We start from the raw sequence: 18,091 nt of genomic DNA on the forward strand, positions 1-18,091 counted from the left end.
GGCCAAGCCACGGTCCACATCTTAATCCTACGGGGCAATTGTGGAAAGGTCCTGAAAATTGATGTGCACAATCAATCACAGTCAACCCTTAGGTAACATCAGCAGTTTTGTAAGGAAAAATGGGCAAATATTTCTGTTTCAAGGTGTGTACAACTTTTTTTTTACTTTTTATTTTTGCAAATTAGCCTTAGTCAGTGATAATTTATAGCAATAAAATGACCACTTTAAACCTACATTATTTTTTAAAGTATGCCTTAAATTGCCGTAAATTATTTTAAAGGGAAAGGTTATTGTTTTCTAAAAGCAAAACATGACTGGAAAAATTATAGTACCTAACTTTAATTTGTATTCAAAATGAAAAAAAAATGTATTCAGAGTATTTCTAACTATAAAATTAGTGTGACCTTAACTCGTAAGTTAAAGGGACACAGTGGAATATTTGGTGCCTTGATATTGCTGTCTTGTATATTGCAACTGAAATCAAGTTATAAAAACCATAAGGAAGAATATTAACTAGGGATATTCAAAGTGACTCAGCAAGACCATTTTCATTCATTTTTTTTCCCCTCACACCATTTTGGAGGTTTTTGTTTATTTGGGGTACCTGTTTCAGCAAGATGGTGAACAATTTTGTCAGCTCCCTATAACAAATGCAAATATATATAAATAGAGCTAAAATGTTTAAATGAGTTTAGAAAAAGTTAAATTACCGTATTTTCCGGACTATAAGGCGCACCGGGTTATAGGGCGCACCCCGAAAAAATAGTTATGGTCCTATATTTGACATACATAAGACACACTGGATTATAAGGCACTACAATGGGAACGTCGACAAAACAGTCAGATAGTTCAGTCCAACTTATTACCCCCTTAACATTCCGAAAGCTTGCAAAGAAGCAAATACGTGTCGAGAACACGTGCGGATGCGGTGTCCGTAGGATGTCACTCAAATGCATCGTTCCAAATATAATTCGGAAGGTTAAAGTCTTGGGGTTTAAGAAATGCCCACCATTCCTTAGTTTCTATTTTCTTTTTCGCTCGCAACTTTACTGTGCATATGACAATAAACACTTGGAATTGAGTTTAATTTAAAAATAGACACTCCATTCCATCCATTATCTGCACCGCTTATCACAGAAACATCGAGTTCAGTCTGAAACAAGATACAGGGAAAATATATAGCCGGAGTAGCTCATCGAAGTCGTTGTGTTCAATAATAATGTGCAACCATGGTCCTCATATATCCGTGAGTGTAGTAGATCCAGGAGAATAAAATATTTACAAATACAGAATAGTAAAAAATGTTTTCTCTATGCCGTCAACCCAACGTGCTCTTCACATTCATCTTTTTCGGCCAATTGCAGGCTTTGTTTTGCCGCTTTAGCCTATGCCAGCCTGTAAATGATTAAAAGGATCCACCCCCTTTACCTCCGAATAACTTTAGCCAATAGTGATCGATTCAACTGATGATTGACACATGTTTTTCGGCCAATTGCAGGGTTTGTTTTGCCGCTTTAGCCTATGCCAGCCTGTAAATAATAAAAAGGATCCGCCCCCTTTACCTCTGAATAATTTAGCCAATAGTGATCGATCCAAATGATGATTGACACATTGGTTAGCCAATGAAACGCAGGTAAATAAATCCCAGCATACACCACCGCGGACTACTTGGCGTTCGGGGGAAAATCTAGTCGGCGGCTGCTGCATTAGTTGCAAGACTTTGCGACATAATATTGTTCCATAAATAAGGCGCACTGTATTATAAGGCGCATGGCCAGCTTTTGAAAAAAAAATAAAGGCTTCTAGGTGTGCCTTATAGTGCGGAAAATACGGTAATTAATTTCTTTTATCAATGGTGGTATCCTCAATTTAAATTTTGCTTCTCTCTTCCGGCATCTCCTGGCTTAAAGTTGTGATTGCAGCTTCAGTCAGCCCATTCCTCTAGTGCTAATATACTCGTCTTAGTTCACCTCTTTGACGGTTTGGGTTGGCGTTTGAAAAGTGTTTGAAACAGGTCGTTTCTTACTTTACACTAGACCTATAAAATAAACAGGAACGAGCATGCAATCACTAACTAGTTTCTCTACCCCCTTTCTCGTCCTAATGTGTTGCCAGTCCTGGAGCAACAGTGCTCAAAGTAAGAGAAAAGCAAATAGATACATTGGGAAAAAATTGTTAAGGCACTTTGAACTCAGTTGGGCATTGTTAAAACATTCGAGGTTTTAAAAGACACCTCAAATTACGCATGCCACCTTTAAATTAAAATGAATTAAAGCAGGAAAATCAAACCATCTCAGCTTGACAGACATTTTGCCTATGGCTGTTGACTCAAGATGACGTATCCTAGACAAGTTTTATTTTATTAAAAATACTTTTTAAAAGCCCAAAGTGCTATTGAAACAAAAAGTTGGTGACATCCTGTGTCTTTTTGAGTTTCTGGTTTTGCAAAATGCAGTGAAGGCTTAATCCATCAAACTCAGAAGAGCAACTCCTCGCGGTTTGCTGTATTGTTTATGTGGCATTCATAATAAATTGATTTCTATGCTGAACTTACTTTTGTGAAAATATTCAGAGTGACATTTGTTACCACAAGCACACACGACGCACACGTACACAATAAATGGACGGGGCGGCCTTGTGCTTACGAGTTTCTTGTTTTATGGAAAGTTGTCAATTTTTGCAAGTTGGTCTTTGAAGGACACCTTGAAACGAGGAAAATAACCCTAAAATGTTGACTGCAGACTTCCAGCAAGGTTTTGGCCTTGGCCTCTTGGGACCCTTAAAACGGATTTCATGTTGCTTTGGATCGTAAAAACCAGTATACATCCAGGAAGAGAGATTTCAAAGCACAATCTGACCTATGTCAGAACTCTGTGATCGTCAGTTTTACTCTTTCACTGTTTTGAAATCACCCCCGACCTCCAGCACTGCAAATTAGTCAAAGTTGAACCTAAGATCAAAACAGCAAACTCACATACAATCTCAAACAGGCATGGGCAAACTATGAACCAAGGTTTTTGAATCTGGCCCGCCCAGCAAAAGTAGTGAGAATATAACATTGAAAAGGAACTAATAATTGTTTTCCTTTATGTTGAAATACCCACAAAATGGCGTACATATTAACGCTGTTGTGAGTCAACCATCCGTTAACAGCTGCAAGTGTCACGGTTGCCATGGCGCCCAATGGGCCCCGCCCGTGTGGCGTCAGCTGCGGCTCGTTTACAGATTGGCTTTTCTGCTATTTAAACCCAGTCGTGTCACTCTCCTTTTGTCAGTCCGTCAATGAACCTCTGCCCCGCAGGACGTGGGTTCTGACTCGGTCCTGCTTCCTGTTGGCATTTCCTGTCCGGTATTGTTCCTCTTTATGAATTTAATGCTAGCCTGGCTAGTGCCCTGGATTCAGTAGCGCCCATCCGGCTTAAATCACGACCTAAAAGACGCACGCCTTGGTTTAATGTTGAAACTAGATCCCTTAAACGAGAATGCAGGAAATCGGAAAGAAAATGGCGCGCTACCAAGCTTGATCATCACTTTTGCTGCTGCTGGACCTTAGTGCTGCATTTGACACAGTGGACCGTAATATCTTGCTAGAACGGTTGGAAAAATGGATTGGTCTCTCAGGAAACGTCCTCTTATGGTTCAGATTCTACCTCTCAGATAGGACACACTGCGTTAAATATGGCGAATTGACATCTGAGCCCTTTAGTGTTACCTGTGGTGTTCCGCAGGGTTCAGTGCTTGGCCCCCTTCTCTTCAGCATTTATATGCTTCCACTAGGTGATATTATTCGCAAGTATAATATCAGTTTCCATTGCTACGCAGATGACACTCAACTCTATCTCCCGATGGAGGAATCTGCCACACTAAACTGTGGAAATTTGGAGGCCTGCCTCACTGAGATAAAAGAGTGGATGTCACTCAATTTCCTGCGTCTTAACTCTGAAAAGACTGAAATGTTAGTTATTGGTCCATCTAAGTCCCGTGACTTATTCTCTAAAACCGCTGTGAACATCGACAATTGCCACATCACACAGAGCGACTCACTTAAAAATTTAGGTGTCATTTTCGACCCCGATCTGTCCTTTCAAACACATGTGAAGAAAATTACTAGAACCGCTCTCTTCCATCTCCGTAACATTGCTAAAATGCATCCTGTACTTTCTCAGTCGGATGCGGAAATCATAATTTACGAGTTTGTTACCTCCCGTCTCGGTTACTGTAATGCACTACTTTCCGTTCTTCCGATGACCAGATTTAAGAGTCTGGTACAAAATGCTGCAGCGAGGCTTTTAACTAGGACAAAAAAAGTACGATCACATCACCCCAATTTTGGCTAACCTGCATTGGCTCCCTGTTAGCCTAAGATGCGATTTTAAGGTTCTCCTATTGCCATACAAAATCATACATGGACTCTCCCCCTCATATCTTTCAGATCTGATTTCCCTCTATGTCCCGGCCCGAAGCCTTCGCTCCGAGAGCGCCGGTCTCCTGGTGATCCCAAGAGCCAAGAAGTGTTCCGCTGGTTCGAGAGCGTTCTCCATCCGGGCACCGGTGTTGTGGAATGCTCTTCCCCCTGAGATCCGATCTGCTGCCTCAGTTGACATGTTTAAGTCTAAGCTTAAAACTCACTTCTACTCTATAGCATACAAATAACCTAAACTTCTTATATGTAATAACTTGTGAAGCCCTTTGAGACTATTTGTGATTAAGGGCTATACAAATTAAAATGACTTGACTTGACTTAACTTTATTTTTGTCCTGTTTAATATCGGTTTCCAGTTTTGTTTCCGTCTATTTTTGTCCTGTTTATTATTCTCTCCAGTTTTCATTCCCGTCTAGTTTGTACTGTTTTATTTCGATATCCTGTTTCATTATTAATCCTGTCTGTCACGTCCTGTCTGATATCTACTCAGACAATTGGTATCGATCTCGTCGGCCTCTGGCTTCCCAGATTTGACGCCAGACTGCTGCCTAACATGCATGACTCCCCATTTCCCGTTAAATAAAAGGCTTGTGTGAGTAACGTCACGCGTTTGGGTCCTGATCTGGTTCTGGTTCATGACAGCAAGATTGGGGACCGGAGCTACACTGAGGCATGATATGGATAATACCATCGTGGCTTTTCTTTTTAGTTTCATTTTCATTCTGTTTCAAGTTGACATTGAAACCCTTCATTAAAAATGAGCGGACAAAGCAAATGAAAGATGAACCTTGCACAGGCAAGATTAGAGAGATGACCAAACCATCATGACAGTAATTACCAACTGTCATGCACGTAACTTCAAATACGTTTTAAATGAGTGCTATTTATTTGATGACATGCTTGCTCGAAGCCCGTCGGTGGATTTTAACAAGCGCGTAAATAATTTGTGCTTACTTATTGATGAAAGAAGTCACTGTCGCAATTTTAGGAAGCACAAGGCTGTTAACGACTTTGGTGTCACTATTGTCCCCTTGTGAACTCCCCCATACAAAAGATATTCTTCATAAATGAGCTTAGTTGCACACTAGTGTGTATTGCCCACATGGCCTTTATTAAAATAATGTAAATATTATAGTAAGATTTTCTGTATTTTCTTATTGTATTTATATTGTATGAATTGTCTTCATTAAAAAAAAACACCAAGTGTTTCACAACATACATCAAATAACGGGCAAGAAGAATCAATGAAAAAATATTTTGAGTTTTTCAAAAAATACATAAAACTGAGTACTTAAAAGGGAGATATTATATCATTTTGTTTATTTCTTATTGTTTTTGTCACGTCCAGAACAAAGGGTAGACCCGATCGCGTAACGTTTACCATAAGATTTATTGAAAGAAAGAGGAAGGGCTGCGCCCACGATCTGGTGCTCGCTGGACGCGGGAAGCAAGTCGCTCTCGCACTCAGATTATGATCCGAATACGAAAGCAGATCTTCCGTGGTGAGCGATGGCGGTGTCAGGAAAAGAAAAAAACGGCCTGTAGCCGGGACAGGGAGGGCAAAAACGTGGCCGGGGTCGTAAACGTGTCGTAAACCAGGATGGGAGAGTAGACGTAGTCGGGATAAAAAATGGGCCGTAAGCCGGAACGGGGGAGCAGACGTGGTCGGCATGAAAAGAGGTCGTAGCAAGAGACAAACGGGAGCATAAACGGGACAAGCGGGAGTCAGGGTCAAAAAAGGCTTGCCTTGTATCAACAGAGGTTCGCAGACGGACTGACAACCGGAGAGTGACAGGAATGGGTTTAAAAAGGGACAAGGAGCCAATCAGAGCGCGCAGCGGCTGAAGCCAAATGAGCGGGCCAGGTGATTCAAATCGGTTATCATGACAGTTTCAAAAGCAAATTTCACAACATGTGTCAAGACACTGTTTAAGCATATACTCATAATCAAATAACTTAATTTATATTTTTCCTTCTAGCCAGGTCCCTCTGCAAAGTTTTAAAACCCAATGCAAGTCAAAATGTTTGCCCACCCCTAATTTAAAACCTAGCGTGAAATTTAAAGCTCGTAACTTTATCCCTGTAAACATTTACCTTGTACCACATTTGATGTGTTTTTTGACTATTCTAAATTGAGTACGCGGTACAACAATTTTTTTGTACTGGAAGAAAAAAAATGTCTTTTGTCAGAACAATCCCATCTCGGTCACTGATAGCAGACGACAACATCATTGTAGATTGCTGATATTGTAACGATACCCTAGCAAATGTTAATTTCGATCGCTCTCTCCTTCTTACTCTAATTTCACATTGAGACAGCTTTCAGCCATGAGAAGAAAATATGAAATGGCAAGACATTGGGAACTGATACTCGGTATCTTCATTGCAATTTTGACAAAATTGTGACAGTTTCTGGGCGAGTAAAATTATCTGTAGAACAATTTAAGTCTGCAAAATCCTCCACTGCTACAGACAATAAGCAACACTAAATTTAGTGAAAGTGGGGAAAGAACTAAGAAATATGCTAAAATAATTGTTTGTGGTTTTTTTTTTTGGGTAAGACAAACATATTTGTTTACATAAATTATCTTTGTTTTTATATTACATCAGGGGTTTCAAACCCATAGACCGGGGGTCAATGGCGTCCCTCAGGGTGATAGTTTGAGGCCCCTGCCTTAATATGAAAGTTAAAGGGACTGTATGTATTAAGTGACTCTTAGATTGCGCTGCAACCGAAAATGAATGCTAAAAAAAATCACAAGAAAGAATAAGTACGATGGAGACTGAAGGTGACTATAAAGCGTCATTTTCTCCTCATTTTTTTTTGCCCAGCCTTTTGTGAAGAAAAAACAGAGAAGAAGAAAGCTGGGAGAGAGAACAAAGGAATTATTAGAGGAATGAAAGGACTAAGGCAAGAAAGAAAAAGGGAAAAGAATGACATAAATAGAAAAAAAGAAAAACGACAGTAAAAAGAGAAAGAAATAAAAGAAAAAAACGCAAGAAAGGAAGAAATGAAAGTATAAAGAAAATAATGGAAATAAAAATAATAATGGGGGGTTAACAAATAACAAAGGAAAATAAAAACAAGATGAGAGAAGGGAAAAAGGAAGAAACATGGCAGCCAATTAAGTGAGATTTTGCTAATTATTTCAATATTCTATTCTTTTTTTAAAATAATTACATATTTTTAGCACTTGGAGGCGCTAAATAATACACACTTTCTCTTTATGTGGAGCCCTAGTGGATTATTGGTTAGTTTATGACTGACTGATTCATTTTCGTATTTATTCTCATTGGTTTTTAATTATTAAATTGTATTTAGTGGAAGTAATAAGTAAAATAAAATTGGGAACAGTAGAATATTTTAATCCGATTCAGCCCAACCTCCTCCAGACTCTAGCTCCGGTGGCCCCCAAGTCAATTCAGTTTGAGACCCCTGTTCTACATAACCTGTCTTGCTGTGAATAAATAGGTGCCTTGCTGTGTTTGTAAGGTTTATCATTTCTCAATAAGGGGGAATGGCATTCATTAATAAGGGGAGCAGTTGGCTGAGGGTGTCAGGTACGGTCACTTTGGTTCCACTTACCCGTCCGATGAGCACAGGTTCTGGGCCTCGGTACTCCTCAATGACAAAGAACTGGTTCCACAGCCAGCTCCTTTTGCGGCGCCGCCGGGTTCCTTCCTGACTCCTGTAGACTGACTCTGAACTGCCCCGACCAAAGTCAGAACTCAACCAAAACGAGGCCGAGCTCTCCTCAAGGAGAACCTCGACTCCCCCACGAGTCCTCCACTGGGTGGCATTTAGTCCAGCTAAGTCCAAAGACGGAGGAAGTCCCTGCAGGTCTTGCGATTTGCCAAGGCAAAAGCAGCAGAAGAAAAGAAGGAGGATGGCGTGTCCTCTCATCGCTGAGGCCTCAGTGGACAAATGGCGTGGAGAAAGTCAGCAGCAGCACCTTGACGGCCATATTCCCCCGGGTAGAATGGATCATGTGGCCCAAATCCTGTTAGTCACAACATTTATAGAAGTTGCATAAGAATTTGTTTGTTTTTTTTTGCAAAATTTTGGTAGACTCTCTAAATAAGGAGAGATTATATCAATTTATTTTAAACTTGCGAGGACAGGGATGGAGCCCAAACCTCAGAGGTAGAGGTAAACACTTTATATTTCTCGATTTAGGAGTCTTCATGTTGTAATTTTTTTCCAACTGGAGTGCAAAAGTAATCCCGTGGTAGAAATACAATGACAATAAAAGTGATTTTGAGATAGGAGATTCTAACCTGTTGTAAAAGGCCCTCCTAGGAGCCCTCTCATTTTATTAAATCTCTTTGCTTACAAAAGCAGACCGGTCCTTAAGGTGTGGTTATCAAAGAATCGCTACATGATTGTGAGAGTGACAATGATGCAAACAGTTAATTAGAGTCAAATTAACAAACAACAGTGCGAAAAAGTACCGTATTTTCTGCACTATAAGGCGCACCTAAAAGCCTTTATTTTTTTCAAAAGCTGACCATGCGCCTTATAATACAGTGCGCCTTATTTATGGATCAACATTAAGTCGCAAAGTCTTCCAACTAACTTGCAGCCGCCGACTCGATTTTCCCCCGAACGCCAAGTAGTACGCGGTGTATGCTGGGATTTATTTACCGGTGTTTCATTGGCTAACCAATGTGTCAATCATCATTTGAATCGATCACTATTGGCTAAAGTTATTCGGAGGTCAAGGGGCGGATCCTTTTTATCATTTACAGGCTGGCATTGGCTTGAACGGCAAAACAAAGCCTGCAATTGGCCAAAAAAGATGTGTCAATCATCAGTTGAACCGATCACTATTGGCTAAAGTTATTCGGAGGTCAAGGGGCGAATCCTTTTAATCATTTACAGGCTGGCATTCGCTTGAACGGCAAAACAAAGCCTGCAATTGGCCGAAAAAGATGAATGTGAATAGCATGTTAGGTCAAACTATGGCGGGGGAGGAAACAGTATTTTACTATTCTGTACTGTATTTGTGAATATTTTACTCTCCTGGATTTACTACTCTCACGGATATAAGAAGACATTGGCTGCACATTATTATGAACACAACCACTTCGGTGAGCTACTCCGGGTTTTATATTATCCCTGTATCTTGTTTCAGACTGAACTCGATGTTTCTGTGATAAGCGGTGCAGATAATGGATGGAATGGAGTGTCTATTTTTAAATTAAACTCAATTCCAAGTGTTTATTGTCATATGCACAGTAAAGTTGCGAGCGAAAAAGAAAATAGAAACTAAGGATTGGTGGGTATTTCTTGAATCCCAAGACTTTAACCTTCCGAATGATGGAACGATGCATTTGAGTGACATCGTACGGACACCGCATCCGCACGTGTTCTCGACACGTATTTGCGTCTTTGCAAGCTTTCGGAATGTTAAGGGGGTAATAAGTTTGACTGAACTGACTGTTTTGTCCACGCTCCCATTGTAGCGCCTTCTAATCCGGTGCGTCTTATGTATGTCAAAAATAGGACCAAAACTATTTTTTTCGGGGTGCGCCCTATAACCCGGTGTGCCTTATAGTGCGGAAAATACGGTAGTCAAAATAATGAACTGGCATCCTATGCACACTTCTTTGGAAGGTTCTAAGATTAAAAACAGAATAAAATGTAGTTTTTCTGAAACTGCAAAGGTATTTTCATTTACAGGTATATTTGCTCGTTTAAAAATGCTCGTTTGAGTTTTAGGTTTTGCTGGATTTCGTTTTCCAAAAAAGGAAATCAATGTTTATTTCTTGAGGACATCTTTTAAGAATAATTTCTGTAAATGTTCCAGAATACAATTTCTACAAGAATATTATTATAAACATATAAAAATGAAAAAATAAACATTTTACAGTAGTCCATAGTTTATAAAATTAAAAAAATTAATCAAGACATGATTCATAAAATATATTTTGAAATGGTTTGAATACATTTTTTTACATTTTTTTAATTTTGTTTTACCAATGACATTTTTTTTAACGTAAATTTTGTTCATTTATTTATGTATCAAGTAATTTTCTTACTTTTTTATTTTTAAAATCGTCGTTCTCAATAGGGAAAACACTTTGATCACTTCATGTTTCTATTTTGTATCATTTCCATTTAGTTAAGGTCATGTAGTCAATATTGTAATAAAGAAAAAAATGGCATTTAAATCTGTTATATTTTTTAAAATGTTTACTTAGTCATTTTATTTTATTATTTTTTTTTTATTAGTTTAAAGTTGTATTATTTTTTTTCAAAGGGTCAGTGTGTATTTTTGGACTGCTTGACATCACTGTATTGTGTCATGTAACTGAAAACGAGTGATAAAAAGCACAAGGAGGGATACAAATATATTCAAAGTGAATCGCACTATTTTTTTTTTTATGCATAGCCTTTTGCAAAGTTTTGGCTTTTTCGGGTTCCCGTAGAAACAAGATGGCTGAGAATACAGTTAGGTCGAAAATGAAATATCTTCAGCAGAATTGAACTGCAGACTAATGTTTAACTCAAGTGGTTGTCAAGAACAGAACGGAGACAGGACCCACTTGCTTTGCATGTCTCACAAGTTTTATTGGAAGAAAGAGAAAGGGCTGTGCCCACGATCCAGTGTTCGCTGGACGCGGGGAGCAAGTCGCTCTGGAACTCGGATTGTGCTCTGGAACTCGGATTGTGCTCCGAACGCGGAAGTGGATCTTCGGTGGCAAGTGATTGGGGTGTCAGGGATGGAAAAAGCGGGTCGGCAGCTGGGACAGGAGAGCAAAAACGTGGTCGGAGTCGGAAGCGAATCGTAAGCCAGAAGTGTAGAGAAGACGTAGTTGGAGACAAAAAGAGGTCGAAAGCCGGGACGGGAGAGCAGACGTGGTCCGGATCAAAAACGGGTCAAAGCTGGGGACGGACGGGAGCAATAAATGGGACAGGTGGGAGTCAGGGTCGAAAAGAGGCTTGCCTAGTATTCACTGAGGTTCGCACACGGACTGACAAAAGGAGACAGACAGGACTGGGTTCTAATACTGATCGGGAGCCAATCAGAGTCCGAGGAAGTTGGCGCCAAAGGAGCGGGCACACATCTATTGTAATGTCATTAATGAACACAAGAGACCCAGAGCCCTTGGAGGCCATGCATACCCATGCCATCACATTGCCTCTCCACCATGTTTCACAAATGTTGAGGTCCGCTTTGAATCATTTGGTGTTCCTTTTTTTTCTCCAAACTTTCTACTACTCATCGTTCTGGTATCTTTGTCTCATCTATCCATAGAACACTTTTCCAGAAGTGGGCTGGCTTGTTGAGGTGTTTTTTGGCAAAGTCAAGTCTGGCTTGTCTTTTTTGGGGGATTGATGAATAGCTTGGACCTAGCAGTGAACCCTCTTTATTTACTTTCAATAAGTCTTCTCTTTATTGTAGACTCAAAGACAGACATACTCACTTCCTGGAGAATGTTCTTCAGTTCAGTAGATGCTGTGAATGGATTTTTCTTTTGCATGGGGAGTATTAGGCGATCGTCCGTCACTGTTATCTTCTGTGGACATCCAGGCCTTTTTGAGTTGCCAAACGTCACCAGTGCATCCATTTTTTTCTTATAATGTAACAAACTTTTGATTTGGCTCTCAAAGCATTTCAGCTATCTCGCTTATGTATTCCTTCCCTTTTTTAAGTCTCAGGATCTCCTGATCTTCTGATGATTTGCTGTCACAATAACAGCTTCCAAATGCAAAACCACACACCCACAATCAACTCTAGACCTTTTCAGTACGTAATTGATAACAAGGGAGGAGCCCTCTAAGTCAATTACAGTACTCTGAGTCAATTGTGCAATTGCTTTTGGTTCCCTTGAAAAAGGGATATAAATTGTGTAAAGACCTATAACTTCTAAACAATTATTCCAATCTGCATGTGGACAGTCTAAAATTATAGCTGAAACTTTCCACTTTAAGCTCATATTGATAATATTATTGTATTCCGGAATGTGTTTATGTGAATAGCTAAAATAACAAAACTTGTGCAAATATTTTGGGCCTAACTGTATATCAGCTCCCTCTGGGCTCATGTTGTGTAAAAAAAATAAAGCATGTTTATAGCTCGGGGTTTTCCTCAGTTTTCAAATCAATATTGTTTTATTAATGAAGTTTGCTTTTACCACTAAGGGAAACAAATGATAAAAAGAATACACACCGTCCCTTTAAGAAAAATCGACTGGACACAAAATTGAAAAAGCATCTCATCTCTCGGGGTTCCTATCCCTCATACCATGACAAGAATTTTGCGTCTCCTCAACCAATAAGCCAAAGCACACAAAGCAGAGAAGCTTAATGAGTGAGAAATATCACCGAGCGCTTCGCTGCTATCTTTAAACTTTTCTGGACAGAGACGCTTTCTTTGTTCCCTTAGCCCGAAGGCGGAAAGGTTACTCTTATTCTTTCAAAGGACACCTTTTCAGAAGACTTCCATTTGCTACGGTTTATAATAAAGAAAAAGAAGAGGAAATGGTTCAGTTAAGCAATTTCTACCATTCCAAAAGCCAGATAGTTGATATAAAGAGTTTGTTAACCCTATAGACTTATTTTGGTCCTTTGAACTCTCTAGCCAATGTTAATTTAAATTTGATAGAAGTTTTCATCTTGGGAAATTTATTTTACGACATAATTTCTCATTTTTAATGGTCAAAATATGAGATTTAATGTCTTGATCAAACAGTAAGTATTAGATTTTTGTGGCTGAGCAGGGTCATATTAGAATTCATAAAAAAGATCGTTAAGTCAGTGTTTTTTGACTAGTGTCTTAAATTGCCCAATTTTATCTTAGCAAAAAGAGCATGCCATTCTTCAGAATCTTTGATTTCTTACATTGTTTAGCTGAGTACCTATAACATTCATCCATGTCAACAGGTGGCACCATTTTTTTCTTTTATATAATGGGTTGGTTGGGTGTATTCCTTGACCACTAGGGCCATAGGGGCACCATTTCCTGTGGTGTCTCCTGGGCAAGTACAGCCTGGTCGATCCCTCTCCAGGACAACAAATGTTTCCACCTAGTCTTAAACTGGGGCATTAAATATTTCATTACAAAAAAATATGAGCGAATGAACGAATGAGCAAGTGAACGAGTAAATGAGTGAATGAGTGAATGGGTGAATGAGTGAATGAGTGAATCAGTGAATGAGTGAATGAATAAAACAAATAAATGGCCTTTATTGTCATTATACTTACGACTATTCGACTTACAAAAAACATTAGGTACGAACAGTTTTTCAGGATGTCAAAAAAAATCTGGACATTGTTGTAGGTTATTATGTGCACCTTTTTCCGAGTAAAGGACATTACGTGTGGTGGCGCTGTGAGAGATCATCCAGCATCCACCCCGAAGAAGCAATACAGCTTTTACTTCCTTGTTTGTGTGTAAACATACTACATATACTGTACTGTGTCTCTAGCAGGGTAAGAACTTTGACGTTTTTATTATTTAATATCTCGTCCAGAAGAGTCGAGCCGTTTCTTTTGAAATGAAAGCGGAATAAGAGAGCTTGATGCAGTTGAGAAAATGGTCGGATCACTTTTTTTTGACACATTTTACCACGGAAGAGGACCTCTTGAAGCCCATCATCAAAAAGTAAGTTAAACTTAACTTTAGTTATCTTTTTAATACAAAACAATATAGGTTACCCTGTTTTCCGCACTATACGGCGCACCTAAAAGCCTTTATTTTTTTCAAAAGCTGACCATGCGCCTTATAATACAGTGCGCCTTATATATGGATCAATATTAAGTCGCAAAGTCTTGCAACTAAAGCAAGCAGCCGCCGACTAGATTTTCCCCCGAAGGCGAAGTTGTCCGCGGTGTATGCTGGGATTTATATACCGGCGTTTCATTTCCTAACCAATGTGTCAATCATCATTTGAATCAGTCACTATTGGCTAATGTTATTCGGAGGTCAAGGGGGCGGATCCTTTTTATCATTTACGGGCTCGCATAGGCTAAACGGGCGAAACAAAGCCTGCAATTGGCCGAAAAAGATGAATGTGAATCACACAGTTGGGTTGCACTACGGCATAGAGAAAACATGTTTACTACTCTGTATTTGTAAATATTTTACTCTACTGGATTTACTACACTCACGGTTGTAAGAAGACCATGGTTACGTATCATTAATGAACGTGAAGGCTGCAAGAGAACTTAGGTGAGCTATGCGGATTTATATTTTCCCGGTATCTTTTTTTAGAACGATCTTGATGTTTCTGTGATGAGTCTATTTTTAAACTAAATTCAATTCAAAGTGTTTATTGTCATATGCACAGTAAAGAACCCCGTTTCCCTACACAATAAAATTCTTACTTTGCTGTCCACACAGTTGCCATCAAAAAGTAAAATGGAAATTAAGAAATGTTTGTTTGGTGACATCGTACGGACACCGCATCCGCACGTGTCTACGACACGTATTTGTTTCTTTGAAGCTTTCGGAATGTTAAGGGGGTAATACGTTTGTTTGAACTATCTGACTGTTTTGTCGACGTTCCCATTGTTGCGCCTTATAATCCGGTGGGCCTTATGTATGGAAAATATCGGACAAAAGACTATTTTTTGGGGGTGCGCCCTATAACCCGGTGCACCTTATAATGCGGAAAATTCGGTACTTATACAAGCCTTAAACATTCTTATATAAACCTTAAACATACAAAATATAGCACTGAAGCAACTAAAGGATTAATTAAACGATCGCCCGGGACCTATCTCATTCGTAAGTAGGGCAGTGGCTGTATACCAAAATTGGATGGCTTCTTTTAGTGAAAAAAAACAAATAAAAGGGTGAAGATGTGCAAAAGGATAAAAAAACAATATGCCCAATATATATTATAAATATGTGCATGTTCGCATTGGCAGTTGTACAGAATAAAACCATCAATAGTAATAAATAGACATAAATTAATACAAAAGTAAACATTCAGCACATAATTTTAATTATTTTCATATTTTACATAAAGGATAAAAAAAATATCAAACGTTATAGTTTAGTAAAACATTTGTTGTTTCACCGGCAGAACATTTATGCTCATTTAAGTGTTTTTTTTTTCCCCGAAAAAAATAAAAATAAAATAAATAAATAAACAACACAAATATGTTTTTTTTTCACCTAGCAAAGTAAATCATCGTCAAGGCTTTTAACAGTTTACTGCACTCTCGTGGAACAAATAAATGACGCAATTTGGACTTAAAGAAGGGAAGATGACCAGGGAGAACAATTACATTTTAATTAAGAAGTGAAAGCCCATTGTCTCTCTTGGCTAGCTTGGGAAAAACAATGTCCTACTAGCAATTTAAGAAATCCAATTGAAACTTGAAACTGGTCGAGCCAGGGTACAAAAAAATGTCAACAACGTAAGACCTTCTGTCACAACCATTAGATTCCCTTCTATTACTCTCTTGCTGCTCTCTATCTCTCGCTCTTTCTTTTATCCTTTTTCTCTTTACTTTACCTCACTTCCTGATTCAATTTCCCCCTCATTGCTGCAGTCACTTGTCTTGAATTCATTCCTATCAAGACCCTCCCATGTCACAATTTAAAAACTCTGTGTCCTTGGCTCTGTACTAATTTGTTGTCTTCCATGTCACATTGGAACAGCTCTACAGCCCTTTGAGATTTTTTGTGGAGGAAATCTTTGCCCTCCTGCCCCACTCGCTATTTGGACGTAGTGGTAAACTGTCCCCTTGCCTGCATCTTTGACCACGATTGTGCCTTGCCACCTGACTTCCTTTGTACCAAGCCAATGAGTGTTTCTGGGCTTCGCTATTGCACCACCCGGCGTCGGTTCTCGACGCCTTTTCCCAATGTTGGTAAACAAAAAACATTAGCCACTAGGCTACTAGCCGGACCCGGCTGACCTCTGAAAACCTGGCCAGAAAGCGTGACAAAAACTTGCTGCGCTAGAGCTTGGAACGTCACAACTACTTGTAACTTGATCCCTTAATTTTTTCCCTGAAGCAAATCTGATTCTGCAGTAAGACTGCAGAAACTGAAGCAAATGCAAAAGGTTTGGGACAGAGGATGGAACAGATATCAGAAGCCCAAAGGACAAGGTTAAAGGGACTTTGTGTATTACATAGCGCCTCCTAGTGGTAAAAACTCAATTAATTAAAAGAAATGTGTTTAAATAATAAGCAAAAATACGAAAACTATCATGGAAATATAAATCAATAATAAAAATAGTTGTTCAAGAAATTTGTGTTTATTTTTACACATGAGGCCCAACAAAAGGGAGCTGACTTTATTGTTATCTTGCTACTACGGGTATCCCCAAAAACCTCACTGTCCTATTCTTCCTTTTGCTTTTTAGCATTCACTTTCAGTAGCATTAGACAATACAGCGACATCTAGTATAATAATACACAAGATGTTTTTTCAAACTTCTCAATTAGTGCAGTGACCTGGAAGTGAAAGATGATTGCTTAGGTCTCCTATCTTTAAAACCTCAGTGTGTAATAAATGACCACTGGATGGTACTGTTGTTCAATGCGAACGCACAACTATAATTACCCCCAAACATTTTTTGTAGAGCAATGTTTTCAGTGTTTTTCAGGGATGTGTATGACAATGAGATTTTTGTATACTATATATGTTTATGGTGTAAAGTTTATTCTTGTATTTTTCAGTTTGTTGCTGCACTGAAAAGTCAATATTATTAATAGACGTACGATAGATATATTTGTGTTCTGCAGGGATTCCAGTGGCTTAGTATGAAAACAGTCTAAATGAGTTAAAAGTTCACCGCATGGTCAAAAAAAATGTTATTATACTTTAGTACAATAATGTATTTTGTAAAACTCATCAATTAATTGGTGCAGAATATTACATTTTTATTAGTAATGGCCTGAACAAAGCAACCCCCCAAAACATGTATTGTTTCCTGTGATTTTTCTTCATTTTGTATTTTCTTTCTCTTCTTTTCCCTTCTAGAAAATGTCAATCTTTTTTTTTGCTTTTTTTTAAATGTTCTCCATTTTCTATTTTTATTTATATTTTTTTCTTCTTTTGTTTTTTCCCCAACGTTTTTACTTTTTTTGTGTGCTATAATTTTCCTTTTTATTCTTTCCCTTTTTATCTTTTATGTTTTTTTCTTCTCTGATCCTTTTTTACCCAACCTTTTCCGTTATTTTGCTTTCGCCTCTTTTTCTTATTTGTTCTTGCCTATTTTCTCCTTCGCCTTCCTTTTCTTTTGTTTCTTTTCCCACGCTTTCCTTTTTCCTTTTTTTTGTTTTATTATACTTTTTTATCTCTTGTTTTTTCTTTTCTTTTCTTTTTCCCTTTTTGTCTTTTTCTTTCTTTTTCAGACTCCCAACACCACTGCATCCAGTTTTCTTTGACACGACCTCATCTCATGTCTGGGGGTAGGCATTATCATGATGCCTAAATTGATGTAAACATGTTTTCTTAACTGTGGTCACCATGGCTCAGGATAAATAAAAGTAATTTATTTTGATCAATAATTTTTTGTCACGGTTGCCATGGCGCCCAATTGGCCCCGCCCGTGGGCGCCAGCTGCAGGTTGTTGACTGATTGGCTCCCTATCAGTATTTAAACTCTGTCCTGTCAGTCCTCTTTTGTCGGTCCGTCTGCGAATGTCTGTTTTTACACGGCAAGCCCTTTTTTGCCTGTTCTGTGTTTTTGCTCCTGT

General features: G+C 38.8%; 1 protein-coding gene across 1 annotated transcript in view; it reads right to left on the bottom strand.

Moving 5' to 3' along the window:
* Positions 1 to 18,091, bottom strand: part of cdh24a (cadherin 24, type 2a) — a 62,048-nt gene that overhangs the window by 39,448 nt on the left and 4,509 nt on the right. Inside the window, exon 2 of the mRNA XM_088348935.1 lies at positions 8,010 to 8,424. Coding sequence (XP_088205061.1) covers positions 8,010 to 8,327 — 318 coding nt within the window. The 5' untranslated portion in view covers positions 8,328 to 8,424. The remainder of the gene's footprint in view (positions 1 to 8,009; positions 8,425 to 18,091) is intronic.

The sequence above is a fragment of the Urocampus carinirostris genome, chromosome 12 (assembly GCF_059441175.1).
Source record: "Urocampus carinirostris isolate Australia breed hairy pipefish chromosome 12, RoL_Ucar_1.0, whole genome shotgun sequence".
NCBI lineage: Eukaryota > Metazoa > Chordata > Actinopteri > Syngnathiformes > Syngnathidae > Urocampus > Urocampus carinirostris.